At 32.9% G+C, this 25,584-nt stretch overlaps 3 protein-coding genes across 3 annotated transcripts; 2 read left to right on the top strand and 1 right to left on the bottom strand.

The window, feature by feature from the left end:
- Positions 1 to 9,771: 9,771 nt before the first annotated feature.
- LOC144552605 (uncharacterized) lies at positions 9,772 to 10,427 on the top strand. The gene has a single exon (XM_078300594.1). It carries the CDS (start codon positions 9,846 to 9,848, stop codon positions 10,176 to 10,178), a length of 333 nt encoding a protein of 110 aa, XP_078156720.1. The 5' UTR covers positions 9,772 to 9,845; the 3' UTR covers positions 10,179 to 10,427.
- Positions 10,428 to 12,232: 1,805 nt separating this feature from the next.
- Positions 12,233 to 17,262, top strand: MAP1D (methionine aminopeptidase 1D). The gene is made up of 10 exons (XM_078301240.1): positions 12,233 to 12,459; positions 12,866 to 12,935; positions 13,017 to 13,248; positions 13,894 to 14,055; positions 14,140 to 14,181; positions 14,909 to 14,980; positions 15,708 to 15,787; positions 15,940 to 16,037; positions 16,253 to 16,300; positions 16,952 to 17,262. Exons 1-10 carry the CDS (start codon positions 12,348 to 12,350, stop codon positions 17,095 to 17,097), a joined length of 1,062 nt encoding a protein of 353 aa, XP_078157366.1. The 5' UTR covers positions 12,233 to 12,347; the 3' UTR covers positions 17,098 to 17,262.
- A 2,655-nt stretch (positions 17,263 to 19,917) lies between these two features.
- Positions 19,918 to 25,124, bottom strand: LOC144553143 (uncharacterized). The gene is made up of 4 exons (XM_078301239.1): positions 24,596 to 25,124; positions 21,957 to 23,287; positions 20,772 to 20,959; positions 19,918 to 20,294 (listed from the first exon to the last, which is right to left on the bottom strand). The coding sequence occupies exon 1, from the start codon at positions 25,028 to 25,030 to the stop codon at positions 24,599 to 24,601; it is 432 nt and encodes a 143-aa protein (XP_078157365.1). The 5' UTR covers positions 25,031 to 25,124; the 3' UTR covers positions 19,918 to 20,294; positions 20,772 to 20,959; positions 21,957 to 23,287; positions 24,596 to 24,598.
- Positions 25,125 to 25,584: the final 460 nt, after the last annotated feature.

Raw genomic sequence — 25,584 nt, 5'->3', positions numbered from 1 at the left:
TCGAATCTGAAGAATCGATGAATAATCGATGCTAACTCGGTCGACAATGGAGCAAGAGGAAGAGAGGGACGAAGGGGCCCTTGACAACGACATTAACTTGCTCAGAGAAGAATGGTCTGGAGGATAATCGGGTTATTTTACAGTATTCACTTTGTAGTTTTACAGTATACAAGATTTAATTTTACTGTATACAAGATTCAACCCAGTGAACAGATTTTTATTGAACAGATAATGGATGTATGTATAGATTTAGAAATTTTACAGTATACATGGTATTATTTTATGGTTTATATTTTGAAATTTTACAGTATACATGATTCTTTGTAGATTGTAGTTTAAGCTGAAATGTAGCATTTTTTACATTTTATCTTACAATATACATGGTATTATTTTATGGTTTAGATTTAGAAATTTTACAGTATACAAGACTCAATTGAAAATTTACAGTATTATTTGAAAATTTTACAGTATACAAGATTCAATTTTACAGTATACTAGATTCAATTGAAAATTTTACTGTATACAAGATTCAATTTTATAATATACAAGATTCAATCAAAAATTTTACTGTATACAAGATTCAATTTTACAGTATACAAGATTCAATTTTACAGTATACAAGATTCAACCCAGTGCAGACGCTAATAACTAACTCTAACTGCCAATAACCGCTAATAACTAACTCTAACTGCCAATAACTTCCTATAACTGCAATTTCTGAAAGTACAGTTTGAAAATACATTTCTTTTCTCGTTGCAATCTTTTTTTAACTATCATGGGACCACTTCAAATAGTTGCTGGATGTTTCGTGATTAACTGATATATTTTTTGTGATATATTGTATAATTATAGCATGTAGAAGTCAAAGCTGTGAACAAATGGTGGACAAAAGGCTGTGGACAATTAGACGCTTCCAAATGGGCCAAAAATGAAAGTAATATTGTCAAAAACAGACAAAGTAAGATTTCAATTATTTCAGAAATTGATCCCTTTTTTTATGCTAGAATAGCTTTACCTTGAATTTTATAATCCAATTAAGAGATGAGGCTATAAAGTAAGGCAATAAAAGAAGTTTAATTAATTGCCATTACATTAAAAATCAATAGAAAAAAATAGTATGGGCTTTTGCATGGAATATATAAAACTTTGTCAAATTCCATAAGAAATGATATGGCACACAAACTACTTAGGTACATTAATGAATAATAAGTTAATGTTATGTTTGATTGTGAAGTAAGAGATGGAGTAAACCTCTTACGCTTAAGGAGTTAAACGAGAAATAAATAGAAGAAATAAGATCGAGTAAGAGATAAGTTAATCCGGAGTAAATTAGTTCATCTCTCGAAGTGAATTAACTTACTCCGCACTTCACCTGTAAAGTCCACTATCATAGATTTAAGTTTATTTTTCAACGTCTCATGCATTTCTTCATATGGATTAATTTCATACATAACATAAATTACCAAACAAGATATAAAATATAAATAATAAGATGAAGTAAGCAACTCAGAGATTTTTTTGATAAACCATAATTAAGAAAATGTTTTTTACTGATCCAGCATGATTGCTTTTTTTTTTTTTCAAAAACCAGAAGGACCGGAGCGCTCCTCCGGTCTTAAAATTTTTCTTTACTCAAGACCGGAGGGCTCCTCCGGTCTCCAAAAATTTTAATCTGTTTTATCCATTACAATTGCATGTGTCACAGAAGATCGGAAAAATTATAAACAAATCAAGACCGGATGGCCGGTCCGGTCTCTCCAAAAATTCATAACCAAGACCGGAGGGCCGGTCCGGTCTTAACTAATTTAGTTTGAATATCCTCTCCGTTATGTGTAAAAGATTCCTTTCACTTTATGGTTTGAGATTTACTCTCAACCGGTGCCTATTCGGGATTTTGCAGGGGGCTCAATATTATTTGTGCTTTGAGATTGGAGCGAAGTTAAAGGAATGGTCCAGATTGGTCCGGTCTTAATTATTTTTTTTAATACTTTATTTAGCATTTGTATGTAATTTGCATGTAGTATAAATAAATTAATTATGTAGTAATTGTAGTATAAGTGATTTTTGTAGTAATTGTAGTAATTTATATTTATTTTTCTAGTGTAATTTAAGTTTATATAGTTTAACTATTAATTGTAGAATTATTTAGTGTACATGCATGTATTAATTGTTGAATGATTTATTTTTTGAGTATAATTTAGATTTTTATAGTGTAATATTAGAATAATGTAAAGTAATAAAATGAATGTTACTAGTTAATTAGATTTTTATAAGATTAAGTTTTCTGAATTTATGTTAGACTGATGGGAGAGAAGATGATTTATAGCAAAAAAAAAAAGACAATAAAACGTGACTGCACAGTTGCCGCACCGACTCACCCAAAAAATAAAAATTGGTGAGAAATTGTGAAGACCGGAGGAGCCCTCCGGTCTTGAGAAAAGGCAAAATTTGAGACCGGAGGAGCGCTCCGGTCCTTCTTGTTTTTGGTTCTGGTTTTTGGTGAGAAAAAAAGGTGAAAAAAAAGAAAAAAAATGAGTCGCTGCACGATCCGCCGCACCACTATCAATCAAAAAGGTAGAAAAATATGAAAAATTGTTAAGACCGGAGGCTCCTCCGGTCTTGAGAAAAGGCAAAATTTGAGACCGGAGGAGCGCTTCGGTCCTTCTGGTTTTTGAAAAAAAGAAAGCAATCATGCTGGATCAGTAAAAAATATTTTTTTAATTATGGTTTATCAAAAAAATCCGCAACTCAGTCCTTTACTTTACAACCAAACATGACCTAAGAAAGCTTTTTTTTTTTTTTTTTTTTGAAGGGAGACCTAAGAAAGCTAGATTGAATAAATTGGAAAGGGTAATTTAGGTGACGAAGGGAGACAATAATAGCTGTTGAGGCACAAAAACAGAGATGGATTGGCACTGAATGCGATGCTTTTCAAGTGGTGTCATTTCTGTCTCTGTTTTTTTTTGGTACAGGTCTACAGGAGGAGGCTTATATAAATGGATTGATGCTCTTCATATATTAATTTTATTATCTCCAGTATTACCAAAATATATTGCACATGTCCATTAATAACAAGAGATAGTATATTTAATTGCAATATTCCAATACTTCTTGGAATATATACCATGGTTATTAATATATAAGTTTAACGGTGGAGACTAAATAAGTAAATAAATATGTTGACATTATATGTGTTACACATCTGCATATTGTTAGAGAATGTACCGGAATGATGTTTGATTTTTACATACATATACTATAAAATCCAATTATACAACTTGTCAAGGGCTCATTGCGCAAAAGGGTAATAGAGAAATAAATCAATAATTGAGAGAAACAGTACTAGTGATTGAGGTGGCAAAGGCTTACACAAAAGCCTGCATTGCAGCTAAATCGTGGGACAAAAAAGGAGGTGACTGCTCAAATCTTTTCATGCAGGACGAAAGGTTAAAGAGCTCTGACATGGAAATATTCTAAACCCTAGTCTTTGATGGGATAGTGTTTACAATCCCTTTTCCTCTTCCCTTGAACTCCTTGTATAACTTCAACCATTCTATCACAGTACAATCATGCATGCAATTCTGATGCTTACTTTCCATCTCTTGTCCTTTTACCATTGCAAGGAGCTTTAATTAATGGTTCTAAGGCTGGCAAAAAATTTCGTAGTCTGTGATTCGATTCGAGTTTGATTCGGGTTTGATTCGAGTTAATTCGATTCGAGATTAGTTCGAACTGAAACGAATCAAATTAGATTCGGATCGAAATTAATTCAAACCAAATTCAAACTAGGTTTGGTTTGATCAAAATGGGTTTGCGAACTTTTATGGTTCGAATCTCATAATAACATCAGTCGTTCATTTACCTGATGAAATTAGAACTCAAGATAGAGAGTCATAATTTAACCTAGCCGACGCTCCCTAGCTCTCAAAATATTGTTCTTGTACGATTACTTGTTTTACTAAATATTTCAGTTTTTGTACTTAATTATCTTTTTACGATTATTTGTTGTGATGTATTTTTTCATGAACAATTTTTCAACTTAAAAACACTCATTTCATACTTTGATATCACACTGAACCTCTTTTTTGAGTACCCTAGTGGCAATTGTAAGAGTTAATGTAGCAGCTATCAGTCTTGCACTTGTCTATGCTCAGTTGGGAGGATTATAGCAGCTAATAACTAATAAACTAGTCCATAATCCATTAGTGTGAATTCATGAAAGGTAAAAGAAAGCTGTGTGAATTGTCCCGCGAGAAGAAAATTAATGTATAAACTATCGGTATAACTAGGGTTGCTAAAAAAAATTTAGTTCGTAATTCAATTCGACTTCAATTCGAGAAATATGTAGTTTGCAATTAATTCGATTCGAAATTAGTTCGATTCAAAACAAATCAAACCCAGTTCGGTTCGAATCTTATTCAAATCAAACTCAAACTAGAGTAGGTTCGATTCGGTTTGATTCGTTGCCATCTAATCAATTTTTTATTAAGCATTTATTTATCTCTAGTGCCCTTGTGGATTATTGAGATTTGAGACAATTGGTAAGTGCGTTGTTACACTCTCCAGCACCAACATTTATTGCATTATGACCCACTTTTAATTTCTCACCATTATCTTGCTTGTCCTTTTACTTTTGTCGTGATTTATTGGATATTAGGATTTCTTTTCTTTTTTTTTGGTACGGTCGGTAATGACATTATTTCCATATTGAAAGTTTTTTAATCCACCTTATTATTTGTCATTTTTTACAGTTATAACAAGCACTACAGATTTATAATTAAACCATACATGCATATACAATCCAAATTAAAAAAAAACAAAAAAAATAAATAACAGATCAAGGACATATTATTTGAGTCTGAATTCTCTGGGGCATCTCAAATTTGAGTTTAGTTTCAGGCTGTCCAATAAGAATTTGGATCAATCTGATCTGAGATAAAACGTACGTAATCACTTTAATATTCGTACCAAAGCAGATTGAAAGGTCCGGATCTAAACTCAAGAATTGAGTTACCTTAGGTGATATGAATTCTATTATTGTTGGGCTTGAAATTAAATGAGGGAGAAAAGAACAACTGAAGAGGGGCCTGTGCCAGTGCCAGGGAATAGTGTAAGAGCAACAGTCATGAAAGGTTACATAGAGAAAGGACAACGGTAAATTTCATGCAAACTTTTTGGAGTGATCCAAGACAGCATGCATGCATGTGTATATATATATACCGTAGTAATCAATCTAGTTAGTTTTGAGTATGCATTAAAGGTCTGACCAATTGAAAGAAGAACCCTGAATGCATGTCAATGTCAGGTAACTCCTGTGCTTTCATATGGGCTATGAGCAACACCTTAAGAGAAGTTTCTATATGTTTGTTTCTAATGCAACTTGTAATCAATTCAGAAAATTATTAGGTATCTGAATTAGGACAGATAAAGTTAATTAATAGAACATAGTATAGAGCCCACAAAATCCTTCTTACGACAATACCAAGAAAAACAGAACACAAGTTAATTAGGTACCAATATTCCCTAAATAAATTAGTTTAGCCCATATTAAAAAAAGAAAAAATAGATGGGGAAGGATTTGGCTTTTCCTTGAAAATGTCCCTACCCACTAATTGCTAATGACATCCATAGAGCTCTGACAATTAAGTACCAATACATATATAATTAATATTGGTAGTATGTGTGTTAAATTTTAAATTATTTTAGACATTGACATAACTAAAATTTGTACTGTAAGGCAGAATTAATTTAAATTAAACATGTGTAAGGAATCAGTTTTTTGTCTTTTGCTAAAGAAAGTGTCTTCTGTATGGGAGGTCATTCAAATTCGGATGGAAAATTTCTTATAAATATTAAATATAGTTGGGTAGCTTGACTTTTAATCTTTACTATAAAATAATTATACTTGTGTAAATTGTTAATTGAGTATTAACAGTACTGATTAAACGCTTGTAAAATACTAGTCATGTCCTATACAATCTTGAAGTAATTTTGACACATTTAAGCTTAAACTATTCATGTGAAGAGTAATGATTGATTGTCGATGCAAGTCTCAACAGACTAACATTAAACGCATGTAAAATACTAGTCATGTCCTATACAATCTTAAACTTAAACTATTCATGTGAAAAGTAATGATTGATTGGGATGCGAGTCTCAACAAACTAAAATTATTGGCGATGGAATGAAATACCAAAACTCTAGATAATATAGAGTTTAGGTTAAAGAGAAAAAAAAAAAAAAAGATTCCAAATCTCAATGTAGTATATCAAATTTATATGCGTAGATTTAAGGGACTTATTTGCCAATAGTCTTAAAAGAACTTTTTTGTCCATCTAGAACTCAACAAGTCATATGTAAAAAATTACACCTTCAAGTGAACACATTACACTACGGTACAATGACATGACACATAATATGTGCACATGCTTTGATCACTCCTAAGAAAAAGAAAAAGAATAAAAAAAAAACATTGTACAACACATCACGCGCAAACTAACATAGTCACAGTACAATATGTAATTATGCTTAACTACATAACTATACTGAGGACGGTTCAAATGCCTCCATTTTTAAAAAATTAAATAACTCAAATTTTAAAACTTAAACGTCAAAATAAAACCGTTAGAGGTAATATATGTTATTTTCTCTATGTGTCCATAAAAAATTATCACATTTTGATTTTGCTTTTATATGAATCAATAAGTTGAAAAATCAACGTCTAGAAATTATCCACATTTGTATACATTTTTACAAGCTCAAGATGACAATCAAAACAAAGTTGAAATGCCATAATTTTTTACATGTGCATAGATAAAATGATATAGTTCATATCCAACGGTTTTATTTTGAATTTTAAGATTTAAATTTTGAATTATTAAAGTTTTTAAAAATGGAGGCATTTGAACCCTCCTCAACTATATTTGACCAAAATAACATAACGTTCATGTTATTATTTGTCTCAAACAATATTATCTTGAATTTGGATGAAATGTTAATAATTTATGTACAAATATGATTAATTAAGTAGCAACTAGTCTAAGAACACAAAACAAAATTAAGATAGATAGGTTGAGAGTACCATAATTTTCAAATAATATGTTCATGCATGATGCATCTCTTGAGATTCAACAGTTGAGATCGTTTTTTGTTTTTCTGAACAGTTCAGAAACTAAAAAAAAAAATGCATGACATTTTGTGCTGCAACTTGCAAGTATTAACTGAACTCATAGTGACAAACGAAAAGTTCAGGTTTGGTTCGGTGAGTTCACAAATTCATAATTCGGATATAATTTGGGAATGATTCAGTAAAATAAGGAAGCCCCAAAAAAAAATCTCCAAAGAAAACCCCAGCAAATAAAAAAAAAATTGGCCTTTTTTTCGCGAATAATATGTGGCTCCCGTTTTATTCGCGAATAAAACGTATTATACATTTTTTTGCGTTTTATTCGGAGTTCGGTTTGAAAATGTCAAAAAAAACGTTTAATACGCAAATATCTCGTATACTACGTCACTATGACTGAACTAAGAAGCTGGCGTGGCGCAAAAAATAATGGTGCATCATAGAGACTACAATTTGTAACGCCCCAAGAGAACTCACACACAGTAAGCTCACCTGCTCACGTGGTGGGTCCTGAGATCGCGTCTTACTCCAATTACAATAAGAAACCTCCTCAACTGGATCATAATAAAATCTAAGCCGTTGATTCAAAGGCACTACTTGCTAGAGAACGACAACGTAGATGAATTGTTGGATTTATGGTGTTGCGTTTCTTGTGTTCCTGCTGTAATAATTGTTTGCCTAAATGTGTGGCATACAGATTAAACAATTAAGCTTCACTTGGTTTCTGTCATAGTGACAATTGAATTATTTGAATTCGGATATAATTTGAAAATAATTTGGTACCACAAGAAAGCAAAAAAAAAAGAGAGGGAGAGATCATGTTTTATTTGCAAATAGTTCGCGATTTGCATTTTATTCGCTAATAAAACGTATAATGTGTTTATTCACGTTTTATTCAATGTTCGATTTGAAATATTAAAAATATATTTTATTTTAAAATTATTTGCGAATAAAACACGTACCTTGTTACGGTTTCTGCTGAGTATGCAACAACACAAAAGTATATTGTAATTCACCTCTGCGTGTATATATATAACACGACACAGAGAGATTCGCAGGCACAAAGAATGCCAAATATGCCACGGCAAGCTTTAGTTGAAAAGCAATATTGCCGAGCAATGATATATATTACCTAGCCAGATAACTCAAGACTTTTGTACTTGAAGAAAGATGCTGGTTGACTTGTTGCCACCTTCATCAATGATATCCAGAACACATTGTAGATGAAGAAAAGCTGTTTGTTGCCAATTTTATCTATGATCGATGTCAACTATCCAATCCAACGTGTAGACAGAAAGCCGGAAGATGAGTATATAATCTGCTAAATTTTGGGGAAAAAAAAATTGTATGCCTTTGTCGCCTAAAGAAAAAAAGATGCTATGATGCTCCTCGTCACCTCGCCTGAAAATCTTTTTGTTCGTATTTAAAACTTAAATTCTCATCTTGAATAAAGAATATTATAACAAATTGAACTTCTAGATAAATGATGATGAGCCTTATTTTTTTGTTGAGAAATACAAGGTTAATTCCTCCAAAAATATTTGGAAATATCGTAATTCTTATTTGAAAGATATTTTTTGAGAAACTTATTTGAAAGATATTTTCAAATGTCAGATCTTTCACCACCTTCATCTAATAATATTTTCTCTATCAATGTACCTTGGTTCCGTTGGATTTTCAACTTACTTCTCAGGAACTCTCTATTTTTTTTTTTTTTCTTTTTTTTTTCCAATGAGCAGACCTTCAAGAATTGAAATTGGCAAAAAAAAAAAAAAAAAAAATTCTACAACCAAAATTGGGCTTAAAAGGCTACTCTTAGACTGTGTGGAGTCACTATTATATTATGCCACTGCATTATCTCTTATTGTGGAGTATGACTAATATAACATCAGTGTCATTTCAGTCTATATAACATCTACTCTAAAACCTATCAAATCGAGTTCAAATGGTGAATCCAAACCGTTCAAACCGATATACTTCATTAGTTATGCATTTACATGTAAAGTTTATAAGTTTTTGAGTTTATTTGATATCAAGTCAAGCGGTCAAATGTATGAGTTTTTAAGTTAATTTAATACATTCATTTTTCAATTTTTTTGCCGCTTTATTTGAGACTAAAATAACTCGAAAATATAAAAAGTTTGCATGTAAACGCATCACTCATAAAGTAAATTGGTTTGAACGGTTTGGATTCGCCATTTGAACTCGATTTGATAGGTTTTGGAATTGGTGTTATATAGACTTAAATAACATTGATGTTATATTAGCCATGACATTCAAGTTATTTATTTATATTTAATAATGACTTACTCTTAATATAATGTAGACAGGTGCCATACTGGACATAATACGATCTGGAGATAATGGATAAAATAAATACTTTATAAATTAAGTTATAATTAAAAAATCAACAAATTGAATAAATTTGTGATTTTTTTAAATTTAGAAGAATAAATATCATATTATAAATTTTAAAGAGAAAAATATGTAATTTTCAAACTTTTTGAGAAATACACATGAAATTTCATCTAAAAAAAAATAAGAGTCGTATTGCTTGCACCTACGAAATTACCACCAAAATATTTGGGCCTCGGGCTTTTATGGGCCTTGTTTCTTCCGCTTTCATCCAGGATCCCTCGCCATCCAATCAACCAAAACCCCAGAAAAAACCTTCATTCATTCGGCCTCGCAAATCCCTCGTTTCCAGTCTTACTCTGACCCAATGGCGGCGACTCCTCCGCCTCCCTCCGGCGGCTACGCCACCTCGAACGTCCGTGCCAAACGACCTGGTTTCATGGCGCTCGCGATGAAGAGGAAGGACAGCTACATCCAGCTGTTTATCATGACCGGGATCATCATGCTGAGTGCCCGATCGCTCAGCCAGAAGCACCGTATCAACGATCTCTCCCAAGACAACGCTGAACTGCGCCAGGAGAGGGATGCTCTGGCCCACCGGATGTCCCACCTCAAGTCCGAGCTCCGCCGTGAAGCTGAGCTTGATAGATCGGGCGCGCTCACTTCCCACCTCACGCGACTCTTCGGCGAATCTGAGTGAGATATGGATAATAAAGGGATTGGTTTTGGTTTGGTTCTTTTTTTCTTTTGTAAGTTTTTTGTTTTCTTTTATGACAAAAAAAAAAAAAAAACTGAGGATTGTAGTTCAGATTGTGAAGAGAGCTTAGGTTCGATTTCAATAATGGAGATTTGGTGATGTTAGCTTGCTTAAATTCGGATGCTTTGTCTGCATCATGGTTTATATTTGCCATTTTGGTGAGAAAATTGCAATGACAGTGTTGATTTTTTTTTCTCATATTATTTTCTGAGATTAAAGAAAAAATAATGGAACGTAGTTTTTTTCTTCTGTGTTGCTTAAATTCAATGTTGTTTTTGCCACTTGATCCATGAGCCTTCTACGACTCTCCTCTCTCTGTAGCAATTGAAGGCAATTCAGGATGGGAGAATTTGATGACTCGTTTAAATAAAGAATCAAGAGATGATAGGAACAAATAAACATTTTCTTGAATTGATTTTTTTTCTGTAATTCACTCAAATCAACTGTTGGAGTCTGGTAAACAACAAGCATTCTAATTTAGATCTCAAAGACCCAACAAGTTCAGTAATCGGTTGGTTCGGTTGTTGTTTTATTTGAATTAGTTGTTGTCTTAATATGAAGATATGGACATAAATATTCTGTTGTTCCTTCCCACATATCCTTTGAATTATTATAGTAAATAAACAAACTAGATATTTTTTATTCCATCGAATTTAAAAGCAAGACATGATTACAATATCAATTGAATGTCATTCTTCCAATTTATTTTGATAGTTTAGATCTTTCTCATTAAATTTCGGACGAGAAACTTCACAGTTTACCCAGCCAAACTTTTCTTTTCCGTGAAGTGCCATTAGCATTGTACGCGGCTAAGCTAGGTAGTTGTCACCATTGAGCAGCATTGTAGAAAGGCTAAAAGAAGAATAAAATATTTGAGCATTTGTAATTGTTTGCAGAGGAGGTTTTCAATACCTCATGTTTTTCATACCTTATCATATCTCATATTTTATATCTTTTATTTTTAGAGTTCAAATTGTCAATTCGAACTGCTCAACATGATATCCATACTAAAAATATGTTTGAGGATGAAATTTTATAATTTTTTGAAAAAAAAATATTATTTTTTAAGATATGTACAAAATCACGGTTTATGTACCGTTCAAAAATAGTGATTTTGTATCTATCTTAAAAAATAATAAAAAATTTCAAAAATTATAAAATTTCTTCTCCAAACATATTTTATTATGGATATCATGTTGAGTGGTTCAGATCAACAATTTAAATTTTAAAAACAAAGATATAAAATATAATGTATAATGAAGTATGAAAGACACGAAATATTATAACTCTTTGTTTTTGCAGGAGGCTGAACTATGTTCTTAGGAGGGCTCACCATCAATTACTTGGGCTGTTTGCCTCAATTTGCAAAAATAGACTCAATTTGTCTGTTGTGTTTTTAACTCCGATACCATGTAAACTTTGCTAAAAAAAAGAAATCTCTGTTACTTTTATTGATTATGTTAATAAATATAACAATGCAATTATATATACACTTTGATAATATAGCCGTTGGAACTAGTTAAGGAAAGAATCGGAATTAATTAAGAGAGATTACATGGCAATATTATAGATCATCTTGAAATCTTCTGTAATCAGCCAGAATCGCCAGTGAGAGCAGTATTATCAGAGAGCAAATGTGTGTCATCTGAAAATTTCTACAATCCTTTGATATGTGTGAGTCTGTGAGTGTGACATGTGTCCCAAGAGTTTCATCTCTGATTAGTTATTTTTCAACAGATTCTTAGTACACTTGTCATAATAAAAGCAGCACTGACTCTCCAACCAATAGTCAGAGAAACTTTTGGGCTCTGTTTGCTACTAAACAACATGTTTTGCAGTATTTTGGGCTGCCGAATTAATAATGAAGAATTATGGGCCGCTTTACATTCTTTTGTTAGCCAGCTCGCGTCAGAAACCCATAAAAATCCATCTATTTTTTGACATTTTGTCGAGCGGGATGGATGGTGATAAACCTAAATCCATCCCATCACCCAAGACATATTATCTTTCTTACTTTTTCGACATTTTTAGCATTTTGTCAAAAGAATAGAATATCCACCGTTTGCCTCTTGTTCTCTGTTGAGAGACAGAGACTAGAGGAGGCCGCAACTCATGGCCATGGCGTGCTCGAACTCATGGCAACCTCGTCTCTGGTCATCCTTCATTGGAGACCGCTTCGTCTGCTCTGCTAAGCCGCTTCGACCCCTTCTCTCCTTTAATCCAAGTACCTTATTTTCCTTTTTGTTATCACAAACTTTCTATTTTTTTTAGGTACCGATCTGTCAAATTGAAGTTCTTAAAAAAATATGATCTGACGCTACGTTTAAACTTGTGAGCTCTAAATAGTCAATTGTGATCGCTCTCAATTTTCATTTATAAAGTAGTTCGAGGGTTCAAGGAAACATTGCATATAAGAAAAACCGTTTGTTTGATTTTTCTTGTGCTGTTATTTGCCATTCGCAAAGTAAAACTATTATAAGAAGATTGTTCAATCCAACCCAAAAAAAGAAAAATGCTTACATTTTCGGGTCAATTCTGAATAATACAGTTCAGTATTTGTTTCTGTTGATATGGGTATACTCTCGTTTCTCACTTGTGAAGTTTTATGCTAAATTTCTTCAAAATTACAGGAAATAACCGTGCATCAGTTCAACAAACAAGAATATTATGCAATTTGGTTGATATTCTCTTTAACCGAAGGTATAATTATTCCCCAACAACTTATTCCATATAGTATTTTGCCTATATTTGCCATCTCAACTTTTTTATAATTTAATTTAGTAATAAGGAGGATGACATATCAAATAGCAAGCGCAAGCGTCTGAGACCGGGAAAAGTATCACCTCACCTCACTGTCCCAGATCATATAATGAGGCCACCATATGCCAATTCGCGCGGGTCACCACAAATTTCAAGTGGGCCTGAGATCCATGACGAGAGGGGCATAGAATGCATGCGTGCGTCAGGACGACTAGCCGCACAGGTTTTGGAGTATGCTGGGACTCTTGTCAAAGTAATGTACAAGTTTTGATTTGTTATTTGTGTTTTAATTTTGATGAAATTGTTTGATTTCAATTAAAATGACATTTAGTTGCTCCTTTTATGTTCCTGGCTTGTCAAAATAAATCAGCAACTTTTGTCTCCTTCTTTTAAGCTCGTTTCAGGCCAAGTGAAAAGCTTACCATTTTACATAGATTATTATTTTCTGATATTGTCATTTTATACAATGTTTTGAAGTATCTGAAATATTTGAAAATTACTGGTTCAAAGAAAGAGCACAAGCAGAAATGAAAAGGTATATTCTGACAAAACATTGGCACTACCATGTATATCCCTATAGAATGAGAAATATCTTATAGCGCCATGTTTATCAATGGATAGTGAGATATATTTTTCCTCATCTGCATTAAGCAGTATAAAGGATGGCATATTTTGGTCATCTTTATATAAATATGGGTAAGGTCATATTGGATAACTTCAAATTTTGGAGGTATATGTTATATTGGCATGCTTTGTATGGTTATATATAATAGACTGATATGTAAATTTGCCGTAAAATGTATAAATTTTCAACACAAGCAGTTGGAGGTCAATGTACGAACTAGTGTTACGTTACTATGTGTCTTGGCAGAGTTATAACTATTGTTTTCTTTGGCAGCCAGGCGTAACAACTGATGAAATTGATAAGGCGGTGCATCAAATGACGATAGAAAATGGCGCATATCCTTCGCCATTAGGGTATTTTGGCTTCCCTAAGAGTGTTTGTACTTCAGTTAATGAATGTATTTGCCATGGTATACCTGACTCACGGCCACTCGAGGTAACTATTTTGATTTAATAAATTTCTGCATTTTTTTTTCCCGTATTATGTAATTTAAAGACTTTTCTTTTCTTTTTATTGTAGGATGGTGATATCATCAACATCGACGTAACTGTGTATCTCAATGTATGTTCCAGAATTACTCAGATAAATTTAAATCCTTTTGACTTAGTGGTTGACCTTTTGATTGATTAGATTGGGTTTACCATTTTTCCAATTATTAAAAATTGTTGGATACTAAACATCAAGATATCCATGCATTTTATGGGTAAGTCAGACTATTTAAAATGGACAAGTTAAAGTTAATTAACAAAATTAATTCAAAATGGAGTAGGGTTCAAATGCCTCATGTCTTTCGTGCCTCAATCATGCCTCGTATCCGTATCTCCGTTTTCAAAATCCAAACAACCAATTCAAAACCGCTCAACATTATCTCCATATTAAAAGGTGGTTGGAACAAAATTTTATATTTTCTTGGAAATTTCTCACTATTATTTTAGATAGGTACAAAATCACTGTTTTTTGGATGGTCCGTAAACTTCTGAAAAACAGTGATTTTGTACCTATCTAAAAAAATAGTAAACAAGTTCTATAAAATATAAAATTTAGTCTCCAAGCATATTTTAATATGGAAATCATGTTGAGCGGTTTGAATTGACTGTTTGGACTATGAAGATAGAGATAAGGATGTGAGGCACAATTGAGGGATGAAAAACGTGAGGCATTTGAACCCTACTCTGGTTAAATACTCTTCCATTGCTCCATTTTTTTTTTCTTTTTGTTTTGTTATGCTGCATTAATTTTCTTTCTTATTACTTCTGGAGTTCTGATCGATTAATGTTTTTTTTTGTAGGGCTATCATGGTGACACATCCGCAACATTTTTTTGTGGAGATGTAGATGGCAATGCTAAGCAACTGGTGGAGGTATCTTCAAAAGGACTTGTCAAATTTATGTTGTTGGTCCATAATATTTACTTCGTATTTATTAGTGGAGGAGGATTCTAATGCCTCCATTTTTTGTGTCTCCATCGTGCCATCATTTTTTAGACCTAAAATAACTTAATTTAAAACTTATGTCAAAATAAAACCGTTAGATATGATCTATATCATTTTCTCTATTCACATGCAAAAGATCATGACATTTCAATTTGATTTTGATTAGTATCAAGAGCTTGCAAAAATACACCGAAGTGGATAAATTAGGGACATTGATTTTTCAACTTATTGATTTATATATAACCAAAATCGATAATTTTTTATGTGCATGTAGAGAAAATAATATAGATTGCAGTTGACAGTTTTATTTTGACTTGTAAATTTTATATTTTTATTATTACAAAAATAAAAAATGGAAGCATTTGATCTCTTCACTTGTTAGTGATAGAAAGTCCTTGAGCCTTGTAATTGTAACTATGATGCTAGTTAAGAAATAGCATTTGGTCTGCTAGCAAAGGCAAACGGTCTCGGTCTCCATGTGGAAAGTCATGGGTTCGAAACTTGGATGGGAGAAATTCTTTGTTGTAATAACAAGGGTATAAAATTTGAAGGCTTACCTTCATCTTTCTTTCAAAAAAAACTATGATGCTGGTTTTGTTCTATACATTTCTGAACTCATTTTATTGGTAACAAAGGATATTTTACTTTTTTTTAGGTAACAAGGGAATGTCTACACAAGGCAATATCAATATGTGCACCTGGAGTGGAATTGAACCGAATTGGCAAAACCATACAGTACGTGCACTATAAAATGAATATTGCTCTTTGGTAGCATTTATCTAATTTTGTTTTTATCTGAAGATTATAATTTGTTTAATGTTAAGTCTTGTTTTCCCAAATATTGACAAGGCTGACAAATTTCTTTTGTTTTGCTTGTCATGTTTAAGAAATCATGCAGATAAATACAAATTTGGTGTAGTTCGGCAATTTGTGGGCCATGGTGTTGGTCAAGTTTTCCATGCAGAGCCTACCGTCCTACATTTCAGTGAGTATTAAAATCTATGCAAGCATTCCCCTTACTAGGTTAAAGCATGATCAATATTCCAAAAATTATATTAAATTTAGTTCCAATGGTGCATCAAGCTCTGCTGTTATTACTCAGCTGTTTGGTGATATTATTTTCATACTGTAATGCAAGCCTTTAATTCTGGACCCATCTATCAATTTTTTCACCTTACCAAGTAACGGTTAAATTTGCAGGAAATAATGAACGCTGGCGCATGGTGTTGGGCCAGACATTCACCATAGGTACCTTCTTTTATCCACTGTTGTAACCCGAAATTTTTATTAATAGGAAATATATTAAAAAAAATATAGAGATTAGAGAACGTTTTTGGTATTTTTCGAGATATAGGGAAAACGTTTTGATCTATCACGGCCTTTGGCCGTTATGGCTTATCACGGTCAGAATTAGCGTAAATCTCTACACTTACACTTATTAATTAACTTTAAAAAAAAAAAAATTCCTACCCATTATAGACTATCACGGCCAGGAATTTTTATTTTTTTATTTTTTAAAGTTAAATGGCTGCATTTGATGAATGAAATGGCTGGCATTCCTGGCCGTGATCATCAATAACGGCCAGGATTTTTTTTTTTGTTTTTTTAGTTATTAGTAAGCGTGGTGATTAGTATCGTTAATCTTGGCCATGATAAGCCATAACGGCCAAAGGCCATGATAGATCAAAACGTTTTCCCTATATCTCGAAAAAAATCAAAAGCATTATCTAATCTCGATATTTCGATATTTTTTTAATATATTTTCTATTAATAAAAATTTCGGCTGTCGTAACACCCTTTTCTTGTTCTTTTTTCTCTTTTTTGTTTGTTTGTCTTTCTTTACTCTATGGTTTGGAGTCAATCTAAAGTCTTTTTTTTTTAAATGTTTTTGTTTTACAGAGCCCATGTTAACTATTGGGAGCATAAATCCAATTATTTGGTCCGATGACTGGACAGCCGTGACCGAAGATGGGAGTCTATCAGCACAATTTGAGCACACAATTCTAATAACAGAAAATGGTGCTGAAATATTGACTAAATGTTGAGGGATGATTATATGGTGCTTTTTGTTTTTTCGGTTAGCGACATTTTTCTGTTTAGTAGGCTAATTTTGCTTGTACCATCGAATTTTCTTGTTGTTAATTCCTTGATTAATTGCTCTTCATGCAACAATACCTCTTAATATTTAATTTACAAATTGACATATGTTATTTCATGTCATAAAAGAAAATTAATATGCTTTGTTTAAATAAGTTTTGACAATAATGAAGAATTTGAATAGTCAAATTATTGAAAATTATGAATGTAGAATGAGGAGGGATTCGATTATCACAATTTTGAGTTACAACAATAATTTTTTACATTTTCAAAGTCCAAATTGTCGATCCAAATCGTTCAACATGATCTCCATAATAAAATGTGCTTGCAGATTAAATTTTATATTTTTCTTTTACTAATTATCAAGTATTTTATAAAAATTAATTAAATTTAGACTATTGAATTTTGTTTCGTAATGAAACAGGTGGAAATCCATGTTTCCAAAAAAAAACAAATGATTTAATCAGACAATGTTAAAATTTGATCAAGATCTTGTGAAATTTAATAATTTAGCCAGTTTGAATTTATCCTTTCATATTAACATGTACTTGGTGTGCAACAATATCACTAGAGTACTATGTATAGCGTGGATTGGTCCGTACTACGGATTAATATTTTTGTTTTCAAAGTTCAAATAGTTAATTTGAACCATTCAACATGATATTTATATGAAAATGTACTTGGAGATTAAATTTTACATTTTTCATAATTTTTTTACTATTTTTTTAGGTATGTAGAAAATCGCTACTTTTGAAATGATCTAGAATCTTTAGATCAAGTGATTCTCTACATTTCTAAAGAAAATCTAAAAAATATAAAATTCGATATACAACAATATTTTTATATGGAGATCATGTTCAATGGTTCAGATCATTTTTCTAAACTATAAATATTAATCCATAGTACGGACCAATATGCGCTATGCACAACACCATAGTAACCAAAGTAACAGATACAAACTTAGTATGTGTTTAGAGGAAAAAAAACCAGATGGTCCAAGCAAATTTACTTTTTAGGGGAAAAACATAGTCCAATCACTTGCCACCTCTGAAGGAGAGAAATGTCTTCAATCAACTATTCCAACAAATTAAGATTGCAATAGTTGTACAATCACATTTTAAAGCATATAAACATGTGTTTACAAACATTGAAAAATCTTCATTTAATAGATTAATTGTTCAAAATGAAGACTATTTTTTTTATTAAATATCAAAAGCTGTTAATTTGCATAATTAAAATTAACATGTGCATATAAACATGTGTTTACAAATATATTTTAAAGCATATAAACATGTATTTACAAACATTGAAAAATATGTGTTTACAAACACATTTTAAAGCTTATTCTTCAAACACATTTTAAAACATATAAACCTGTGTTTACAAATATTAAAAAATCTTCATTTAATATATTAATTGTTCAAAATGAAGACTATTTTTTTAGTTATTAAATATCAAAAGTTGTTAATTTGCATAATTAAAATTAACATGTGCATACAAACATGTGGTTACAAATATATTTTAAAGCATATAAACATGTGTTTACAAACATATAAACCTGTATTTACAAACACATTTTAAAGCTTATTCTTCAAACACATTTTTAAGCATATAAACTTGTGTTTACAAACATTGAAAAATCTTCATTTAATAGATTAATTGTTCAAAATGAAGACTATTTTTTTAGTTATTAAATATCAAAAGTTGTTAATTTGCATAATTAAAATTAGAACAAATTCCCCACCGCGTCCCCGAGCTAACTGGGTTTAAATTATACTTTAAAGTACACTAAAGTACTTATAACTAGTTTAACTAGTTAAAATACTTAATTAGTTAGAAAATGATTAGAGGACCGTTAACAATCTGGGAGACTAATTCGGGAATTGGTGATTACAACTGTTCCTAACAAACTGTCCACGAAATTAAAATACAGTACAAAAGCATGCAAAGCTAATGTTTAAAACAATCAAATTAAAACAACAATTCGTTAATTAATGGCAAATTAATAAATTATCGTTATTAGCGGACGGTTAAATCCAACTAAACCAGTTCGGAAACGGGCTCGAATTTGGTGGCTCGGGTACAAAAACATTTCTCTTTATAAAAATATGCTAAAAGCTTACAAGTATCTATGGATTGATTCTGTCGGTTTGCTAACAATTCTGTCAGTTTCTTTTTAGAATTTTGAATCAATATTTTAATTGTTCAACTTGATTCCTTTATTTAAAACAACGTTGAAATCAAGTATAAATGGGTCATCTTTCCGAGACTCAAACAACCCAATAATGATTTGAATACAAATCTATACATCTTTAATGGCATCAACATAATAATTTTTAATAATGAGTACCAGTCTACCAGAGCAGTTGAATCCTTTGATATACAATAATGTTCGCACATTATTTTTAGATCATAATATGCTATTAATTGTCAACATCATCAGATATTTATAATATCAACTTTGATATCAACATCGATATCATTTAGTTGTTCTTCAAACACTACAAGAATGAAACAGTATATGTAAAAATAAAAAATACTATCACCGAAGATACACTGATAAAGACGTGCTATATCTGAGTGTATTATTATTACCGACAGGAGTATTTGCGAAGATACCATTGACAAAAAATAGTTTTATCCTTGCAAATACTGTCCTATTCTTATAATGAAATTCTAAACTCTAAATCGGATGATCTTCTCTTTCAAAAATATTTAAATTTTAGAAATAAGTCGGTAACATTTTAAATGAAATTAAAAATTGATTCATTACCATAGCTTTAAGCCACATCATTTATCTTTTATTTCTTTTAGATTGCATTACAAATAAAACTTTATGACCTAAAATCTTGGGCAATGCTTTTGTTTTGCAGCTTTTGTTAGAGCACTCAGAGGTATATGGAAACTAAAGAATATAATACCAAGAGTACGAGTGTTTTTGTGGAGAATCCTACAGGATGGATTGACAACGGCGGTGGAAATGGCAAAAAGGTTCCCAAGGATACCGCCGGTATGTCTCCGATGTGGCAAGGAAAATGAATACACTATGCATCTATTATTCTTCTGTGATATAGCAAGGGCTACGTGGTTCATGTCTCAGATTCCTCTGAGAGTGGAGAATTTGCCACTAGATTTAGCGCAGGCACTGAAATATATAATGCAAACACTATCAGGTTCACAAATACCTATATTTTGTAATATTCTGTTGAATTTGTGGAAAGCCAGGAATGAAGAATTATTCTCTACCACCAAACCAACACCTACTAGAATACTGAAAAAGGCATGGCCATACACACACAAGGCTCACAACCACAAAAAACAAAACAAATAGGGGTAAAGGAGATTCATATAGCTCAAGGGGAAAGAATATTGATGGTAGATGGATATTGGGATCCAAAGTATGGAGCAGGAGTGGCAATGGTTGTTTACAATAGAAGGGGAGATCTAGTCTATGTCAGTTATGCGCATGTTGAGGTATCAGACCCTTTTCATGCTGAGACAGAAGCAATGTGGAGGGCTATGAGGTATATGTCAGAAGGTGAAAACAATGGACCTATCTGCATAATCTCAGATTGCAAAACACTGGTACAAGCCATCACAAAAAAGAATACGGAGGACCTACCTTCATGGAGAGCAAAAGAATTGGTAGAATGCTGTATCCAAAGGCAGACAATGAACCAAGAATACATGAGAATTGAGCATGCACCAAGAGAGGCAATGCAAACACCGCATCGTTTGGCTAACTGGGCGAGAAAATCAGGAAAAACAGCGTCAGGAACACCACTGCAGTGCTATGTAGCAAATCTGGAACTGGAACATACCATTAACCCACTGTTTAAAATACAGAGGTGATAAGAATGGAAAAGGACATAAGCGGTAATAGGAAGATGTTTTATTGTTTTCTGGTAAGCTGTAATAGGAAGATGTTTTAATGTTATCTAGTGTCTGTTTTTCAATTACCTTAAGGTGTATAATTTATGAACACCATGTAAGATCGAATAGATTATAATGCAATACGCCTACGGGCTTTCACTAAAAAAAAAAAAAAAAAGACCCTGCCATGTGGAAGGCACGTGTCAAGCTTTGTGGGTCTTATAGTCAGATTTTCACCTGCTTGGGTGCTTGGTACAAAATTTGATATATTAAAGAAAATATCAAGTTGTCTAAAGGGTTGGCACGAGTACGATCTTGCACTCTCTGCTTGAGTTAGGTGGAGCAAGTGCAACTGAAGCTGCTCTTGACTTGCTATAGTAATATTGTCTCTTTGTTAAAGTGAGGTCTTTTTTTTTAAAAAAAGATTGTATTTGTTAGATATCTTGCATTTTGGTCCCACTTTACACATCAGAAATATCTTGAGATTTGCATTTGCAATTTCAACGCCATTCAAGGTTATTTCCTTAAATGGAAATGTAGGGTGTAGTTGTCTGAATATATCTGTCATTTTTGTATCAAACAAATGAACATTGAATATTATTATCTCATAATACTCCTATCATGTTCATCTAAAATATATTATTACTTGATGCTTATGCAGTGGGGCAGGAGCCAGAACGTTAGATTACAAATTCCATTTTAACACAATGAGTACATTTTTTTAGTCGTTTTAACCCTTATACTTCATATGCATTAAATCCCCCTCTATAACCCAAATGAACTTTCCAATTAACATCTACCTGATTCAACCAATCCAAAATAAGCCTACAAGCAGAAGTAAAAGCCAATTTTGCCCCATTGACTTTACTGTGAATGAGATTTAAATTACATTATGCAAGATGGAAAATTTTTTCTGATGAGATTAGAATCATACCATCTTGTAGAGGCCATGACAGTATTATCTGTACGACATATATTCCAGGTGAGGTACAAAGTGCCAAAGCTATCTGTAAGGCATATAGCAATTCCTGAGTACACCAAACGAATATCGGAATGTGAGTTTTTATTCCCTACTAGACCATCATTAAATGATCAAAATCCAGCCTGTATGGAGTAGTGCACTTTGCAGAGAGCTTTTATAATTTTTCAAGAAACAAATGCACTGCATGCAATAGTGCACTTTGTGCAACATATACAAGTATTTTCTCCTTGTTTTCTAACAACAACAAAAAATAGTGCACTGTTTCAGCCCGTGTACACTGATAATGGAAAAAGGCGATAATACTGGGATATGTATTGATTTGTATTGCCTGAACTTAAGACAGCTGATAAGAGTACCAATTCATCAGAAACACCTCACGCACAAATATCAAGCACGTTGCTTAATACTAAATTGATGAGCAATTTTTGAGTCAATATGTAAACTCAAGTTGATATTTCATATTCCAATTCATAATGAAAAAAGTTATTTTCTGTGATCATTTAAACTGTTTAATAATAATCAAAATTACATTAATCAATTATTGTGTGGCTGGTGATATAGAGATACAGGTAGCAGTACATTACTGGTGCAAGTACTGTTACACCAGTAAGGTGTTTGGTACCAGTACCAGTACATTACTGGGGTAAGTACTAATTACCTTTTTGTTTTTCAAAATACTTGATAGCTTGGACTTGTGAATGATGCTCGTGTTTCATTTTGTTTTCCTCTACTATGCTGACATGGAGAGCTATCCAGTATTTGGGTTTATTTGGTGTTTGCTGAATTAGTTTTGTACATAATTTCTTGGCAGCTACAAGCTGCTAATTTCTTACATCAGGAAGCAGAGAAAAATGTGCAATTAAATAGCAACAACTAGACAATTTGCAAGAACTAAAAAGTCAGCAACAAACAAGACAGTTAAACTAAAATTGCCAAAGATTAGTAAATCTAGGGGAGAACTCAGTAAAAAAACCAGAAAAAATTACCTTGAGAGAAAACAGAAATTTGGGGTCTTTTCTACTTTGCAATTAGACTACACATCAATTAGAGATTACATTGATAAACTAGATTTATGTTTCATCTTCACTCGGAGTTACGCAAGCAATTATCATGTTTCCTCTACCATTATAACCATGTCACCTACTCTTTATCACATATTTGGCAGGTGAATTGAACCACTGTTGAGGTAACAGAGAGAATAGATAGTAAGAGGGTTGCTCACACGCTTGATCCTCGTCCGTGCCTCTTTATGAGGTTCTTCCAATATATCAATATCGATGGACCTAGTTAAGGTTACATAAAAGTTGTTGAATTTATTTCATTTAGAGCCAGGCCATATTTTAAAGGCAGCATTACATGACATTTTATGTATATATGCTACAGTATATGCTACAAATATCATATGATGGCATTCTCTTTATGTATATATAGCATATAGCATATAAATGATTTAAACATAGTTTATCCCAGGTATTATGCTACAGTATAGCACCCATTCATCATCAAAACTGGCGGTACGAATTAACGCCAAGAGTGACAAATTACTATGCATCCTCTTTGTTACCTTGGTTTTGATCACCTAATTGGACCCAGATATAAATCTCACAACATAGAGCCCTTCATGTCGAATATTCACAGCTGAGTCCAAATGCCATCAAAACTATTCCGAAAAAATCAGCCATGCTTTTGAATACAAAGTAAGTCATGCCAGGGGCGGAGACAAGAAATTTTTCATATGGGGGTCAACGATACAAGTCTACAAATTGTACATTATAATTTGAACTTTAATCTATTATTTTTAGAAGTATGGGGGGTCATAGTAAACATTAAAAAGTTTAAGGGTCAAGTTGAACATTTTTAAAGTTTGTATGTAAAAGGAATAAGGCTACGGTACTACACATTGCGCACACCGGTCCGTACTATGGCTCCATATCTCTGTTTTCAAAGTTTAAACAGCCAATCTGAACTGCTCGACAATATCTATATATGAAAATGTGCTTAAAGACCAAATTTTATATTTTTCAGAATTTTTTTAGATAGGTAGAAAATCGGTTGATCTAAAGATTCTGGAGTCTGGACCATTCGAAATTAGCAATTTTCTACCTATCTAAAAGAATAGTAAAAAAATTCTGTAAAATGTAAAATTTAGTCACCACACAAATTTTCATATGAAAATCATGTTGAGTGATTCGATTGACCGTTTGAACTTCAAAAACGAAGATATGAAGCCACAATACGGACTTGTCTACACTATATGCATAGTACCGTAGCCTCACTAGTGTAAAAATATAAAAGAATGTCATGCTAATTAATTATTTTGGAAAAAACAAGTATAGGGATCAATTGATCCCCATACCATAACGTAGCTCAGCCACTGAGAGGAACAATAACAAGAACAACAGCTTGACTTCATTTATCTTCTAATATGACGATGGAAATAACACTGGGATTAGACAATTTACAAAATAGCATCTAATTGAACAATATTAGAAGGTCCCTTAATTTGATTAATCACTGATTCACAATATCTCCACCTATCATCCCCATGCACACCAGTACACCGCAAAGAGATGCAAAAGTGTAATACTAACCGATCACTTTAACAATGGTTGCTTCTGCTGTGTTTTCTGGAGCTGAGAATTCGCAATTGCCAGAAGCGATCGGAGCTTGGCAATTGCCGATGCTTTATCTGGAGGACAACTCTGAAGCGCCACTTGCAGTGACCTTACCGCCGCATCCGGCCTTCTCGCGGCTAGAGCAGCACAAGCTGCCTTGTACGCCTCGTCAGCAATCTGTGCATCGTAGCTGGATGCCGGTGAGGATGTGGTGGGCCCCGTTCTTTCTTCCTCAGACGAGGAATTGGCGTCGGGTGGCGGAGGAGAGGAGCGGGAGTACTCGGTGGAAGCAATGGCGGCGTCGATCTCTGACATCAGTGCCTCGGGGGTGGAAGGGAAGGATCTAAGAGCGTCGAATACGCTCCATGAACGAGCGCCAGGGGATCTGATTGGTCGGAGATTGACACTCATGGGTGCACGGATTGGAGGTTCAAATCGAGGGATTATGAAAGGCGGTCGCAACTGATAAGTGATAACCAAGAACCAAGATGGCTTCCTCTCTGTCGGAATTCGTATCCTCTGAGATATCTTAAACTTTGCGTGACTTTATGGGAAATGCCAACCGTTTAAATACGTTCTACACGAATCTCAAAGCACATATAATACTGACCCCCTACATCACCCCGAATAGGCACCGGACACGTCGGTCACGCAAAAGTTGAGATATCTCAGAGGATACGCACTCTCTCTGTCGAGTGTCGCCTGTTAGGCAATTCAGATCCAGTGCAATACCTGACAGCGCAGAATTAGATCTAAATCGTCGGTTTTAATATTGCACGAATCTTAAAGCAAATCCCTATAATCCAGATGGCAATAGAAATAATTTTAATCCGGCAGATAGATCCTGTTTGGTGGGATGACTTGTCCCGGATAAAGATCCTTCTGTATTAAGGAAAATGTTTCGAGTCCGTTCCTACCTCCTAACAATTTTTTAGTGATATAATAGTAAACGATTACCGTGCACA

This window comes from Carex rostrata, chromosome 4, assembly GCF_964058835.1.
Source record: "Carex rostrata chromosome 4, lpCarRost1.2, whole genome shotgun sequence".
Classification (NCBI taxonomy): Eukaryota; Viridiplantae; Streptophyta; class Magnoliopsida; order Poales; family Cyperaceae; genus Carex; species Carex rostrata.
The sequence above is the reverse complement of the archived record's forward strand: the minus strand, read 5'-3'. Positions and strand labels throughout refer to the sequence as shown.

Excerpts from the sequence above, each read along its gene's own strand:
- LOC144553143 (XM_078301239.1), bottom strand. The coding sequence starts at position 25,030 with ATGAGTGTCAATCTCCGACCAATCAGATCCCCTGGCGCTCGTTCATGG.
- MAP1D (XM_078301240.1), top strand. The coding sequence starts at position 12,348 with ATGGCCATGGCGTGCTCGAACTCATGGCAACCTCGTCTCTGGTCATCC. Across the intron at positions 14,981-15,707 it reads ATGCTAAGCAACTGGTGGAG|GTAACAAGGGAATGTCTACA; the intron begins GTATCTTCAAAA and ends ACTTTTTTTTAG. Across the intron at positions 15,788-15,939 it reads CGAATTGGCAAAACCATACA|AAATCATGCAGATAAATACA; the intron begins GTACGTGCACTA and ends GTCATGTTTAAG.
- LOC144552605 (XM_078300594.1), top strand. The coding sequence starts at position 9,846 with ATGGCGGCGACTCCTCCGCCTCCCTCCGGCGGCTACGCCACCTCGAAC.